This window comes from Leptonychotes weddellii, chromosome 11 (genome assembly GCF_054177405.1).
Source record: "Leptonychotes weddellii isolate Sample4059 chromosome 11, ASM5417740v2, whole genome shotgun sequence".
Taxonomy (NCBI): Eukaryota; Metazoa; Chordata; class Mammalia; order Carnivora; family Phocidae; genus Leptonychotes; species Leptonychotes weddellii.
Window position 1 is genome coordinate 7,762,782 of NC_138379.1, and position 15,381 is coordinate 7,778,162.

A 15,381-nucleotide genomic window follows, 5' to 3' on the forward strand; every position below is an offset into this window, starting at 1 on the left:
GACTGATGAATCACAGACCTGTACCTCTGAAACAAATAATACATTATATGTTAAAAAGAAGAAGAAGAAGGTAGCAGGAAGGGAAAAATGAAGGGGGGAATCAGAGGGGGAGACAAACCATGAGAGACTATGGACTTTAAGAAACAAACTGAGGGTTTTAGAGGGGATAGGAGTGGGGGAATGGGTTAGCCCAGTGCTAGGTATTAAGGAAGGCACGTATTGCATGGAGAACTGGGTGTTATATGCAAATAGTGAATCATGGAACACTACATCAAAACTAATGATGTAATGTATGGTGACTAACATAACATAATAAAATAAAATTAATTTAAAAAACATAAAAAAAGAGCATGTGAAATATAAAGGGTTAAGCCCTACAACTCTGCCAAATGGCAGGGGAGCTACTGGAACTCTCACCAGGTCAGAGGAGTTGGCAAGCAGCAGGGTTTACATTTCCTTACCACCTTGATAGTGCAGATGGGAGCAGGGTCCAGGCACCATAGCCAGTCTATTGCCTCAGTGAGCCCACACTAGCCCCAGTTATCCCACCAAGGTGGCCCAATGTGGTGCACACCGTGACATCCCTGGCCAATGCTCACTATAGCTCCAGCTCTCTCGCCTATATGACACAGGTGCAAAGCACCTTGGAACACTTCAGGCCAGCACCACTTTGTTTCCAGATGACTTTCCAGGGAATCCCTAGTGTAGAGCACCCCAGGACCTCCCAACCTGAACCCACCTTTGTCCCAGATGACTTGCCAGGGCATCTCCTGTGTGGAGTGCCCTGGGATGCCTCCTCACCTGGACTGCACCCACCTCAGCTCCAACCACCCTGCCATAGTGTCCCCTGCACAGAGTGCCCTGGGATGCCCTAGCTTGCACCCACTTCAGCTTCAGCTGTCCTGCCAAGGTCCTCTCTGTGCAGAGAGAACTGAGAACACTCCAGCTTGTGCCCACTTAAGACTCAGCTGTCCTACTAGGGTGCCTTCTGCACGGAGAGCCCCAGGAACCCTAGGTTTGCACTCACTTCAGCTTCAGCTGTCCTGCCAGGGAGCCCTCTGCATGGAGAGCCCTGGGACGACCCTGGCTCATGCCCACTTCATCTCTAGGCATCCCACCATGATAGCCCCAGCCCAGAGTGCCCTAGGACCCCTAGCCCACACCAGCCACAGGTCTAGGCAGCCAGCACAAGTCACCAGGCACACACAGTCTATGCAGGGGATAACCATACACAGGACGATTCCTTCAAGTTTAGGAGAAGTAGCTGTTCCACCTAGTTCATAAAAACAAACACAAAAAGCCAATAAAAATGAGAAGACAGAGGAACATACTCCAAATGAAAGAACAAGACAAAACCTCAGAAAAGGAGCTAAATGAAGTGGAAATAAGCAATCTACCTGGTAAGTTCAAAGTAATGGTCATAAAGATGCCCATGAGACTGGAGAGAAGAGTGGATGAACTCAGTGAGAACTTCGACAAAGAGATAGAAAATATAAAAAAATAACCAATCAGAGTTAAAGAATACAAGAACTGAAATTAAAAAGACACTAGAGGGAATAAACAATAGATTAGAGGATGCAGAAGAACATGTCAGTGATCTGGAAGACAGGGTAATGGAAAACACTCACGCTGAACAGCAAAAATAACTCTTGAATAACATCAAGCGAATGAACATTCACATTATAGGGACCCCAGAAGAAGAAGAAGAGAGAGGAAGGGGCAGAAAACTTATTTGAAGAAATAATAGCTGAGAAATTCCCTATCCTGGGGAAAGAAACACATATCCAAGTTTAGGAATCCAGAGAGCCCCAAATAAGATGAACCCAAGGAGTTCCACACCATGACACATAATAATGAAAATGCCAAAGATTAGAGATAAAGAGAGAATTTTAAAAGCAGCAAGAAGAGATTATGCTAAGTGAAATAAGCAGAGAAAGTCAATTATTGTGGTTTTCACTTATTTGTGGAACGTAAGGAATAACATGGAAGACATTAAGAGAAGGAAGGGAAAAATGAAGGGGGGGAAATCGAAGGGGAAAACGAACCATGAGAGGCTATGGACTCCGAGAAATAAACTAAGGGTTTTAGAGGGGAGGGGGGGTGAAGGGATGGGTTAGCCCAGTGATGGGTATTAAGGAGGGCACGTATTGCATGGAGCACTGGGTGTTATATGCCAACAATGAATCATGGAACACGACATCAAAAACTAATGATGTAATGTATGGTGACTAGCATAACTAATAAAAAAATAAAACAAAATAAAATAAATTAAAAATAAATAAATAAAAGCAGCAAGAGAGAAGCTACTAGTTACATACCAGGGAAACCCCATAAGACTAGAGCTGATTTTTCAGCAGAAACTTTGCAGGCCAGAGGGGAGGGACATGATAGAGTCAAAGTTTTGAAAGGAAAAACAACCCCTACAACCAAGAATACTCTACCCAGCAAGATTACCATTCAGTAGGGAAGAAAAGATAGTTTCCCTGACAAACAAAAGTTTTAAAAGTTCATCCACACTAGGGGCACCTGGGTGGCACAGTCAGTTAAGAGTCTGACTCTTGGTTTCAGCTCAGGTCGTGATCTCAGGGTTGTAAGATTGAGCCCTGTGTGAAGCTCTGTGCTTAGCGCAGAGTCTGCTTGAGATTCTCTCTCCCTCTCCTTCTGCCCCCTCCCCACACATGTGCATCACTCTCTCTCTAAAATCTATCAGTTAATCAATCAGTCTTTTTTTTTTTAAAGATTTTATTTATTTATTTGAGAGAGAGAGAGTGAGAGAGAGAGAACACATGAGAGGGGATAGGGTCAGAGGACGAAGCAGACTCCCTGCCGAGCAGGGAGCCCGATGCGGGACTCGATCCAGGGACTCCAGGATCATGACCTGAGCCGAAGGCAGTCGCTTAACCAACTGAGCCACCCAGGCGCCCTAATCAATCAGTCTTAAAAAAAAGTTCATCACCATTAAACCGGCCTTGTGAGAAATGTTAAAGGGACTTCTTTAAGTGGAAAAGAAAAGGCCGTAATTAGAGATGAGAAAATTCTGGAAGGAAAAAAATTTCATGAGTAAAAGCAAACATACAGTAAATGTAGTAGAGCAATCACTTACAAAGCTAGTATGAAGATTAAAAGATAAAAATAATAAAATCAGTTATATGTAAAGAATTAGTTATGGGGGCTCACACAGTAATTAGATGTAAAATAGGGCAATATATACATAAAATGTGGAGAGGGGAGATAAAAAGGAAGTTCTTTTAGAATGCATTCAAACTTAAGTGATCATCAACTTAATATAGACTACTATATATTTAGGATGCTATATATGAACCTCATATAAACCTGTAATGGATACACAAAAAATAAAGAGAAAGAAGGCACAACATTAAAGAAAGCCATCTATTACAAGGAAAGAGAACAAAAGAAGAAGAAAGGAACAGAGAAGGACTACAAAACAACCAGAAAACAATTAACAAAATGGTAATAAGTACATATATATCAATAATTACTTTAAATGTAAATGATCTAAATGCTCCAATCAAAAGACATAGGGTAACAGAATGATTAAAAATAACAAGACCCATCCATATGCTGCTTACAAGAGACTCACTTCAGACCTAAAGAAACATACAGACTGAAAGTGAAAGGATAGAAAAAGATATTCCATGCAAATGGAAGCAAAAAAAAAAAAAAAAAAAGCTGGAGTAGCAATACTTATATCAGACAAAACAGACTTTAAACTAACACTGTAACAAGAGACAGAGAGGGCATTACCTAATGATAAAGGGAGAAGTTCAATAAGAGGATATAACACGGTTGGTGGGAATGTAAATTGGTGCAGAAAACACCATGGAGTTTCCTCACAAATTAAAAATAGAGGGGCACCTGGGTGGCTCAGTCACTTGAGCATCTGACTCTTGATTTCAGTTCAAGTCATGATTTCAGGGTCCTGGGGTTAAACCCCACATTTGGCTCCATGTTCAGCAGGGAGTCTGCTTGAGGATTTCCCTCCCTCTGCTTCTGCTCCCACCCCCCACTTGTGCTCACGCTCTCTCTCTAAAATAAATAAATAAAATCTTTAAAAAATTAAAAATAGAAATACCATATGATCCAGCAATTCCACTACTAGATATTTACCCAAAGAAAACAAAAACACTAATTCAAAAAGATGTATGCACCCCTATGTTTATTGTAGCATTATTTACAATAGCCATGATATGGAAGCAACATAATGTCCACTGATAGATGAATGGATAAAAGATGTGGTATGTGTATAATATATATGTATGTATATGATGTATATTTATAACGGAATGTTGCTCAGCCATAAAAATAGAATGAGATTTTGCCATTTGTGACAATCTGGATGGACCTAGAGGATATTATGCTAGGTGAAATAAGTCAGACAAAGACAAATACCATACATTTTCACTTACATGTAGAATCTAAAAAGCAAAACAAAAAGAAGAAATAGATCCAATAAATACAGAAAATAAACTGACGGTTGTCAGAGGTATAGGCTTCCATTTATGGAATGAATAAGTCATGAATTAGAGAAGTACAGCATGAGGAATATAGTCAATGGTGGTGTACTAGCATTGTATGGGGACAGTAGCTACACTTGTGAGCATAGCATAACGTATAGAGTTGTTGATTCACTATGTTGTATACCTGAAACTAATGTAATATTGTGTGTCAACTATTTCTCAATAAAAGAAAGAAAAAGCAAGCACTGATAAATTATTGACTACTACATCTGAAATTAATGATGTACTACATATTGGCTAATTGAATTAAAAAAAGAAAGAAAAAGCAATCCTAAAATTCATATGGAAACACAGAAGGCCCTTAACAATCAAAGAATTTTTGAACAGAAACAAAGCTGGAGGCATCACATCTTTTGATGTCAGAATATATTACAAAGATACAGTATGGTACCAGTATAAAAACAGACATACAGCCCAATGGAGCAGAATAACAATAAACTCAGCATACACAGTCACTTGATATTGGACAGTGGTGCCAAGAATTCATATTAGTGGGGACAGGATAGTGTCTTCCATAAATGGTGTTGTGGAAAACTGGATATTGACATGTAACAGAATGAAACTGGAAACATCTTACGATGTACACAAAAATCAACTCACAAAGTGTTAAAGACTAAGATATAAGATCTGAAACAAAGAAGCAGAGAACAGAATGGTATTCGCCAGATGCTGGGGTGTGTGGGAAATGGGGTCATAGTTGTCAAAGAGTATGAAGTTTCACTTATGTGAGGTCAATCTGTTCTAGGGATCCACTGTATATCATAGTGTCTATAGTTACAATATCGTACTATATATTGAAAATTTGCTATTAGTAGGTCTTCTATTGAGTGTTATCACAAAAATAATGAATAAAAAGGGCAGGAGAAAGTTTTAGGAGATGATGGATATGTTTATTGCATGGGTTGTGGTACTGATGTTTGGATGTGTACTTATCAGATTCATCAACTTTTATATATTAAATATGTACAGCTCTTTGTTAATCATACCTCAATAAAGTTGGGGTTTTTTAGATTTTATTTAAATTCAAGTTAGTTAACATATATTGTATTATTAGTTTCAGGAGTAGAATTTTGTGATTCATCACTTGCATAAAGTTGTTTTAAGAAAAATCCTTCAGATGTGCCATTGAACATGTTTCCAGAGATGTTTTATTGCTTCTCTTTGACTGTCTAGACCCTAATCCTCTCCTTTTCCAATTAAACGGGAAAGATGATGTTTCCTTGTCTCTCTGAGAATCCTTTCCATCCCCCTTTCATTGCAAACAGAAAAGTTAAAGTTAAGCCCCAAAGAATTATAAACAGGATCTTGAGATATTTGCACACATATGTTCACTGCAGCACTATTCACAATAGCCAACCCATGGAAACAAACTAAATGTCCATCAGTGGATGAATGGGTAAAGAAAATGTGGCATATACATACACAGAAGATGATTCATCCATAAACAGAGGAAATCCTGCTAGAGGCTACAACAGATGAATCTCAAGGACATTTTGTTAAATGAAATAAGGCAGTCACAGAAGGACAAATACCTCACAATTCCACTTATATGAAATATATAAAATATTAAAATAATAAAACAATAAATAGAATGGTGGTTACCAGGGACCAGGGAGAAGGAATATGGGAGATTGCTGTTCAATGGGTATCGAGTTTTAATCATGCAAGATGAAAAAGTTTTAGAATCACTGTACTTACAGTTAACAATACTGTATCATACAGTTAAAAATTTAAGAAGCTGGATTTCATAATATGTGTTAATTTTAAGATGTCTTGATTTTTCTCTTATTAATACTAAAGTTCCTTGAAACACAGAATTCTGACCCTTACTGCTATTCAGGATCAAGCATCATGGCTAGCACATTATAATTTTTTGATAAATAATGTATATGTTCATGACATGATGAATGGTTTACTTAATGATCCACAGCAATATCTGCCTTCCAGATCCAGGGTGGGGAAAAAAAAAAGACTTCTCTGAGGCATTTCCACTCAGCCATGCTCTTGGAACTTGTAATAAGTAGAATTTAAACTCCACAAAGCAGAGATTTGGACTATTGTGGCCAATGCCAAATCTCCTGGAGAGAGCAGAAGGGGCCCAGGGAAGCACGCAGTAAATACCGTTAATGAAAGAGTGTATGACCAACTTAACATGCTCTAGTCTGCATGGTCACTAAGCCTCCCTTCTACTGGTCTTACTATCCTCAAAAAAGGCCGTCAGAATATGAATGTAAAGAAATGGCTTCCTTTGGGTTACTTTCTCTAACAAATACACAACCTTTATGATTGTAAACATTAAGAGCTCTCTGCTCCTGTTGAGTAAAAATATCTGTGTTCAGTTCCCAGCAACAGGATATTCTCTCTTTATATTAACTCAGACAATATGGATGGCCGCTGAGACCAGGGCAATGAGGTAAGAAGACCCGAAGCCAGACCCGTGTCCCCACCCTTTATTCACTTTATGGACACCAACCAGTGCCTAGGTCAGGTCACCGGTTCCCTACATCCCATAACCCACTCCCATTCCTGTTCACCTCTATGGTGAGGGCTTCTCCAGCATTCTTCCTTCCATTCCTATGTGCAGCTTTTCTCAGTGCCTTTAAGCCCTCCTCGAATTTGTTGGTGATAACCAGCCACCGAGCAGACTCTACCAGCCACCTGATCAAAGAAGACAGAGGTGCAGCCAAGTCTCTCATGTGTCCATACTCTTTGTCCTGAAATGCCTCTCCCTTCCCATCTAATACCTACCTCTTGTTCTGTTATACCAGAAGACACAAACTTACATTCTCTTGTACCGTGACTAAAAAACTGGGAGGATGGCCTCTCTCTGCGGTACATTTTCACTACTGGCAATATAGAGCGGGAGTCATATTGCCCCCTCACTCTTATTCTGGGGAATATTTTCAGGTTTGGCAAATAGAAATAGTGTCTAGTTAAATCTGAATTTAGATGAACAGTGAATATGAGTAATTGTTGAGTATAACCATCTCCCATGCGGTATTCTGGACCTACTTACACTGAGAAGTATTTGTTGTTTGTTTGAAATTGTACTTGAATGAAACATCCTGTATTCTATCAGGCTAGTAAGTAAAAATAGAGAACTCTCAGATAAATAGAAATTTCATATAAATTATGAAAAATTTTTAGTGTAGCTATGCTCCATGCAATATTTGGAATATTATACAAAAAAAATTGTTTACCTGAAATTCAAACTTAACTGAGTGTCCTTGATATTATCTGGTAACCCCACCTGTTCAGCTTTGTGAAGCGTACAAAGGACACTTATTAGGAGAGCATGTGCTCAAGTTCTTAACTAAGAACCAAACAGAATTCTTAGGACCTGATTCCATGTATCTTGCATCCCAGGATCCTCTAAGACAAAGGAAAAAAGAAAGCTTTTACCTTGAGAAAAGAAAGGAGACAAATAACGGTACAGAAACCACCAGCTGCAGGGTGTGCCAGTCTGGAATGGCAAAAGCCAGTCCTCCCAGGATCATCTGTCCTACACAAGCAGTACAGACTGCCACTGTTATTCCCATGGCTTGGCATCGGGGCACTGTCCATTCTATGCCTGAAAGAAAACACGAACAGGATTTTGACTTCAAAGTAGGAATCTCAAAGTCAAAGTCAAGGCTTGGAAAATGTCAAAGATGCGAAGTGTTTACTTACACAGCATAATAGTATTTGTCATGATGTTCGTGGTAGAGCAGCCAGCCAGGAAGCGTAGCACGCAGTAAATGACGAAGGTGGGAGCAAAGCCCACGCAGGTGTCAGCAACAGCCAGCTGCAGGAGGCACCACCTGAGAATTAACTTCCTCCCAAACCTGAGGAACAGGAACCGGTTAGATGGGGGAATAAGAACGACCGGATGGGAAAATTAACAAAAGAAGGTACACTTTGAAATTTAGCATGGATTTTAGCAAGTGAAACTTTGCCCTTGAAACTTTAAAGAATCAACAGCTAGTCAACAGGAGATCTTCCTAGAAGCAACTCACCTGTTTGTAAATAGAGACTGAGTATAACAAAACTTCTTCCCCAGTCTGTTACCAGATCTTTGAGACCAATTGAAGCCATATGAGACCAGTTGCAATACTGGAAATTTTAACACATCCCACGTGTCCCTTGTACTAACACAAGCACTTAACACAGTGGAGTCTGTGCCGTGTCTAGAACACGAGGGAGCTGCTATGGACTGTGTCCCCTGCCCCCACCCCAATTCATATATTGAAGATCTAATACCCAGTGAAATGGTATTTGGAGATGGGCTTTGAGGGAGCTAATTAGGTTTCGATGAGGTCATGAGAATGGGGTCCTTATGATGGGGTTAGTGCCCTTATGAGAAGAGAGATTGCTCTCCTCTTCCTGCCATGTGAGGCTATATAGCAAGAAGGCAGCTGCCTTGAAGTCACGAAGACAGCTCTCACCAGGACCCAAATCTCTCTGCACCTAGATCTTGGACCTCCCAGCTTCCAGAACTTGAAAAAATAAATTTCTGTTGTTTAAGCCACCTGATCTCTGGTGTTTCGTTGTGGTAGCCTGAGCTGACTAAGACAAGATCTAAATCTGTACTTGGCACTCTAGGACCACACAGGTCATGGATAAACTACATGAAAGGAATATCCAAGGAACAATACAGCAAAGTTGCTGATGGGTTGCATTAGAGGCCCTCTTTGCTATGTCTGGCTTTATAGGCCTTGAACAACATGTTTCCCTAAAATAATAAGTGAACAACTCAGAGAACTTAGAGTGAGTTCTCAGAGGAAAGGATTAGGTGAGATGAGCATAAAGAAACAGAGAAGGAGAAGGTATTTTTATTTTATTTTTTAAAAGATTTTATTTATTTATGGGGCACCTGGGTGGCTCAGTCGGTGAAGCGTCTGCCTTCGGCTCAGGTCATGATCTCAGGGTCCTGGGATGGAGCCCCGCATTGGGCTCCCTGCTCAGCGGGAAGCCTGCTTCTCCCTCACCCACTCCCCCGCTTGTGTTCCCTCTCTCGCTGTCTCTCTCTGTGTCAAATAAATAAGTAACTAAATAAAATCTTTAAAAAAAAATAAAAGATTGTATTTATTTGAGAGAGAGAGAGAGAGAGAGAGTGAGCACGAGAAAGAGAGAGTGGCAAGCAGAGGGGAAGGGAGAAGCAGACTCCCCACTGAGCAGGGAGTCTGACAAGGTATTTTTAAAAAGGAAGGAGAATTCTGTGTTTCACAGTTGTCTGGGAGAGAGGGCCTTTCTCTGGACAACGTGGATGATTCTGTGCTGATTCTGTATGACCAGCAGTGGACAAAACAGAGGGATTGGAAAAAAACCCTGCAATCCTTGCTATGCTTGCAGAATATTTCCATTATAACGCAGTGTTAAATCTTTTATATTCTGAGTATTTATATTACATACATTTGTATTTCCATTTAAAATGGAATAAAATCTATGTAAAGAAACGCTATGATTAATGAAATGATGCAATGACTATTATTGGAAAGTCTGGTCAGTCAAAATGAAAAGCAGCTGTATTAAAGATATATCAGGTAGTGATATCTAGGGGTGCCTGAGTGGCTCAGTCGGTTAAGTGTCTGCCTTTGGCTCAGGTCATGATCCCAGGGTCCTGGGATTGAGCCCCAAGTCGGGCTCCCCGCTCAGCAGGGAGTCTGCTTTTCCCTCTCCCCCTGCTCATGATATCTCTCTAATAAATAAACAAAATAAAAATCTTTAAAATGTAGTGATATTTAGAGCGGCAGGCATTTGGTAACAATCTGGTTGTCCATCACTGAAAAATGGATGAAGAGCATCGTCATGGATCTTCACTGAGGAGCACTATGCAGCAATTAGAAGAATGAACTAGAAGTACACGTAGGAATGTGTATAGACCTCAAAAAACATAGCATTGGGTGTACAAAAGAAAAAGAATGAGATAATAACACATTTACATACATATGTGAATTAAAATATATGTAAACCAAACAATGTCATTTATTTTGAAAAACATATGAATTTAAAGAAATATAGTTAATGCATTATAATGACCCCTATTGGGAAGAAGGAAATGGGATTGGGGCATAAGGAAAAAATGAAACATATACATAGATACATGAAAGGAATTCATGGCCAAACTAATGAGGACTCTGTCTCATGAAATGAGTATAACTCAACCATCTGTGGTTGATATCAAAGGAAGAGAAATTTGTGCTGGCAAAACATAAAGATTATTGTTTCATTAATTATTAATTGTGCACTTTGGCTGTATGTTCACCATTGCTTTTTTTTTTACCAAATGCAGAGGAAGATGACTCTTCCCAGCCTTATATTTAAGTTAGAGTCACACGTCTGCATTCTGACCATGGGTTGCAGACAGAAGTGACCAAGGCCACTTCCAGCCTTGTCCATACAAGGTCCACTTGGGTCCTGCTCATTCTCTCTGACAACATGGCTGGAAATAAAAAACGTACAGATGAAAAAGTCACACAATGGAAGATGCTGGTTCCCTGAGCCACTGCTCAGAGGATGGGGGCCATGTGACCCACACCACACTGTGAGGACAGTGACAATCATGATTTTATTAAAATCCCAATTTTGATTCTAGGGTTCTTACTGTAACTAGCTACCTTGGCTAACACAGTAATGTTTGAATGATTGTATTTGATGAAGATAACTAGAGAAGCTTTGTATGTTTTCTTTTTTGGTATAGGTTTCTCAAATTTATTTGAAAAAAATATTTGAGGGGCTTCTGGGTGGCTCAGTTGGTTAAGTGTCCCACTCTTGGTTTTGGCTCAGGTCATGATCTCAGAGTTGTGAGACTGAGACCCAAGTCAGGCTCTATGCTGGTGGTGGAGTCTGCTTAAGATTCTTTTTCTCCCTCTTCCTCTGCCCCTCCCCCCAAGACTCTCTAAAAAAAATTTTTTTTAATTGGAAAAGAAAACGTGATGTAGAACTGTAAACATATGCATAAAAAGAGGTTACAAAATTACATATACACTTTTACCAATTTTATTTAAAACATATATTTCTGATGTATGTGGCTCCCACTTCAGTTGACTTGTTCTTAGCTCTTTATTTTGAAAATTGTCAAATATGAAAGTTTAAATGAATACTGTAATGAACATTGCTATAAATCTCAAGCGGATTCACCACTAGATAGCATGTTGCTATATTTGCCTTATTTCTTTGCCTTTGTGAACACACACGCACACACACCCCAAACACACACACCCCCACACAAACTCCTTTCTATTGAACCATCTGAATGGCAGTTACAGACGACATGACACATCACTCCTAATTTTTTTAGCATGCATGTATAAAAAATATAAGTAGTTTCTAGGGGTGCCTGGCTCACTCAGTTGGTTAAGTGTCTGACTCTTGATTTTGGCTCAGCTCATGATCTCAGGTTCTTGAGGTCAAGCCCCGTGGCAGTCTCCGTACTCAGCGGGGAATCTGCTTGAGATTCTCTATTTCCCTCTCCCTCTGCCCTTTCCCCCCCCTCTCAAATAAATAAATGAAACTTTAGGATCTCCTTGCTTGGCCATATATTCCCCTTTAATGGGAGGGTCATGGGAAGATGGCGGCTTGGGTATTTATTAGCTGAGTGTAATAATGTGCTTTGAGGTACAAAAGTTTTTAATTTTTGATGAAGACCAGTCTATCTATCAATTTTTTCATCACTCATGCTTCTGGTGACATATCAAAGAATTCATTGCCAAACCCGAAGTCATATAGATTCACTCCCCCATTTTCTTTTAAGAGTTTTATGGTTTTAGGGGCACCTGGGTGGCTCAGTCGTTAAGTGTCTGCCTTAGGCTCAGGTCATGATCCCAGGGTCCTGGGATCAAGCCCCGCATCAGGCTCCCTGCTCAGTGGAGAGTCTGCTTCTCCCTCTCCCACTCCCCCTGTTTGTGTTCCCTCTCTCGCTGTGTCTCTCTCTGTCAGATAAATAAATAAAATCTTTTTTTAAAAAAAAGAGTTTTATGGTTTTAGCTCTTGTATTTAAATCATTAACCCATTTTTGTTAATATTTATTATGGCTTTAGGTAAGGATCCAACTTTATTATTTTGCATGTGGATATCCAGTTGTCATGGTGCCAGTTGTGGAAAGGACTATATTTTACCAACTGAATGATCTTGGCACTCTTTTCAAAAAATGAATCAGCCACAGAGATATGGTTTTATTTTTATTTCTGTAAGTGGGTGGTTCTGTGTTATGGAACTGTTAGAAATGGACACTCTGACTGGAAACACTTTTATAAGCTACATTTATGCCATCATCCCTTCAGAGTTCACAGTTTTGAGCTAACATAACAGATGACGTTGTGCTTGTAGGTGGTAAGGGGAACCTGAATTCTCCATATCCCTCAGAGGAGACATCCCTGGAGCTGGCAATTGGCTGTCTAATTCAGAAGTGATACTGTCAAGCACAGGATACTCCAATTTCTAACACCACAAATGGTGACGGCAGTTGTCATTAGATTAATTACATGGTTTAAAACGTACCTTCAAAGCGCTGTTTTTGCAAAAAAAAAAAATCAAGGTCACTGGAAAAATGTTTTCTATACACCATCAAGACACATGGCTATGGACACAACAGGTGTAGTAGGAATGTTTACCCATCACACTTGGGAAACAGGGACATGGTGATCATGATCTGGAAATCCATAAGCATTCAGTTCACAGCGTCCAGGAGGGACTGAACACAGTCCCCTGGCCAAAGTCTGCAACACTGTTTTACATATTTGTGTCTTCAGATAGGCTGAATCTTATGTCATGAAACATCCTCTCTGTTCCCACAGGTAACTTTTCCCCATCTTCCTAAACCACGTGCTGTGTCACCTCCTCTCTAAACCCTGTTCTAAAATGTCCCCATGTCTGATGGAGATGCTGTTTCTGTGCCCTGTACATGGCACTCACAGCTGACAGAGCTTGCTATACTGACTGTGATCCCCCATGTGTTTCTAGATCCCTGGGGACCAAGGAAGCCCAGGACAGTGTAATTGACAATAAGTGTGTCTTACTGGAAGAATGATGTGTTGGTTCAACAAAATACCCCAGTGATCCAGAGACACTCACCTGTCTGATAAATGGCCAAATATTGTGCCTCCCACCAGCATTCCAGCCATGAATAAGAATTTGGCCATTGATTTCAGTGACTGAGATTCACATATCAGGTCCCACTGGAAGAGAAGGAAACCAGCAAAGGAGCGCAGCATAGTGGCTTATAAGCCCTCAGTGGAAACCTGACTGAAACAGCTTGAATGACACCAGTTTCTTTATATCGGGCCCCCTTCTTCCTCTATAGCTTCCTTTTTTTTTTTTTTTTTGCATTAGCTGACCTTTATCATTCAAGTATCAGGTTAAATACAACTTCCTCTAGGAAGACTCATCTAAACCTGTTGGCTATATTAATGCCTTGTTTTATTTCATATGAAGTGATTCTCAACCTTGGCCACAGAATGCAATCATCTGAAAAGCTTTAAACATTTACTGATGGCAGAGTTTCACCGCAGATCTCTTATGGCTGCTCAGGGGTACAATCTGTGCTTGGAGGTTTTGATCAATATCTCGATGTTTCTAATTCGCAAGCATAACATTTTCAACACATTACATAAAATACTTGCTTAGACTTTGGTCTTCCTAAGAATAAAAGCCATATAATTGCAAGGTCACATCTACTTTTTAGTTCTTAGACTCATTAAATATGTAGATTAGTGGCATTTAATAAAGACATAAAGAATATTTGCTGAAATAATGAAGAATGAACACTTATACAGTGATTAAAGGCTTGAAGCATGTTCATTATTTGTGCTGCCTCTAAACCCCCAGAGTGTGTACTCACAAGAGGTAAATAGAGCCTCTTACCTTAGTCACGATGGTGGAAGGGAAGGAGCTTTGGTCGTACACCCAGCCGTCCACACAGGGCTCCACGTCTGACTCATTCGTGTTGGGGAAGGTCCCATTCAGGTGCAGGAGCTGCCACTGGGGATGGATGAAGCGACGACATTTCTCTGGCCTCATGTTTGAGTCCAGTGGGATGGAGATTCTCAGGAGGGCATCTTGGCTGAGGATCTCAGTGCCGTTAGCAGAGACAGTGTCATTGTCGAGGATGTGGACCCAGCAGCGGTGACCAGGGACGGCTGCCGTGAAGTTCTCCAACAAAATATGAGGGTACACCATGAGGTTGGAGAGACAAAGGAAAACCATCTGAAGGATCTGGAATTTCCCCAGGCCTCCAACTTGAACCAGGAGGTCCTGAAAGGCCATCGATGCTGAAAAAGTGATTGCCAGTGGAAGGCAAAATGACTTTATTTAGAAAAATTCAAAGAGAAAAAGGTCTCCATTCACTAAGTCACACCAAGCGTGTATTGATTCTGACTCCACTTTTTCCTCAGTGGGCCCCGCTTCACCTCCACCAGGGCCACAGAAGCTGATTCTCCAAATTGTTTGAGGATCAGGTGGGTAGCCGTTTTCTTTAAAGTCCCAGAGAAGTATTTTGCTGAGATGCTTCCAGCAGTTGACAACCAGCACTGTTTAAAGGTGTACTTTGTGAAAATTCTTTTCGTCAGCAATGCCCTGAAGTGGCACTGGACTTTCATCCCCACATCTGTAAATAACATAAAATAAACCTGCTACATGAATCCCAGTTCTCTGCAGAATGTATCACTTGTGAGACTCAAAAGGAAACCGTTTTTTTATTTTCCTGTGAAAAGTACTGAAAGTTTAGTGCTTGGCTTATGTAGTACTGAATTTTGATTAAAAGAGTTAATGAAAATAACTCTGAGTAAACGAAAGCAAGTGAAGTATGGTGCAATCCTTCCCTTGTGGAAAGTGACACTCTGCTTCACTTCAAATCATTCCACGAATT

At 40.3% G+C, this 15,381-nt stretch overlaps 1 protein-coding gene across 1 annotated transcript in view; it reads right to left on the bottom strand.

Annotated features, from left to right (window-relative positions):
• Positions 1-15,043, bottom strand: part of LOC102730103 (organic anion transporter 7-like) — a 27,628-nt gene extending 12,585 nt beyond the window's left edge. Inside the window, exons 1-5 of the mRNA XM_081797402.1 lie at positions 14,379-15,043; positions 13,590-13,693; positions 8,208-8,362; positions 7,941-8,109; positions 7,073-7,196 (exon numbers count right to left, since the gene is read on the bottom strand). Of these exons, the coding sequence (XP_081653528.1) occupies positions 7,073-7,196; positions 7,941-8,109; positions 8,208-8,362; positions 13,590-13,693; positions 14,379-14,780 (954 nt within the window). The 5' untranslated portion in view covers positions 14,781-15,043. The remainder of the gene's footprint in view (positions 1-7,072; positions 7,197-7,940; positions 8,110-8,207; positions 8,363-13,589; positions 13,694-14,378) is intronic.
• Positions 15,044-15,381: the final 338 nt, after the last annotated feature.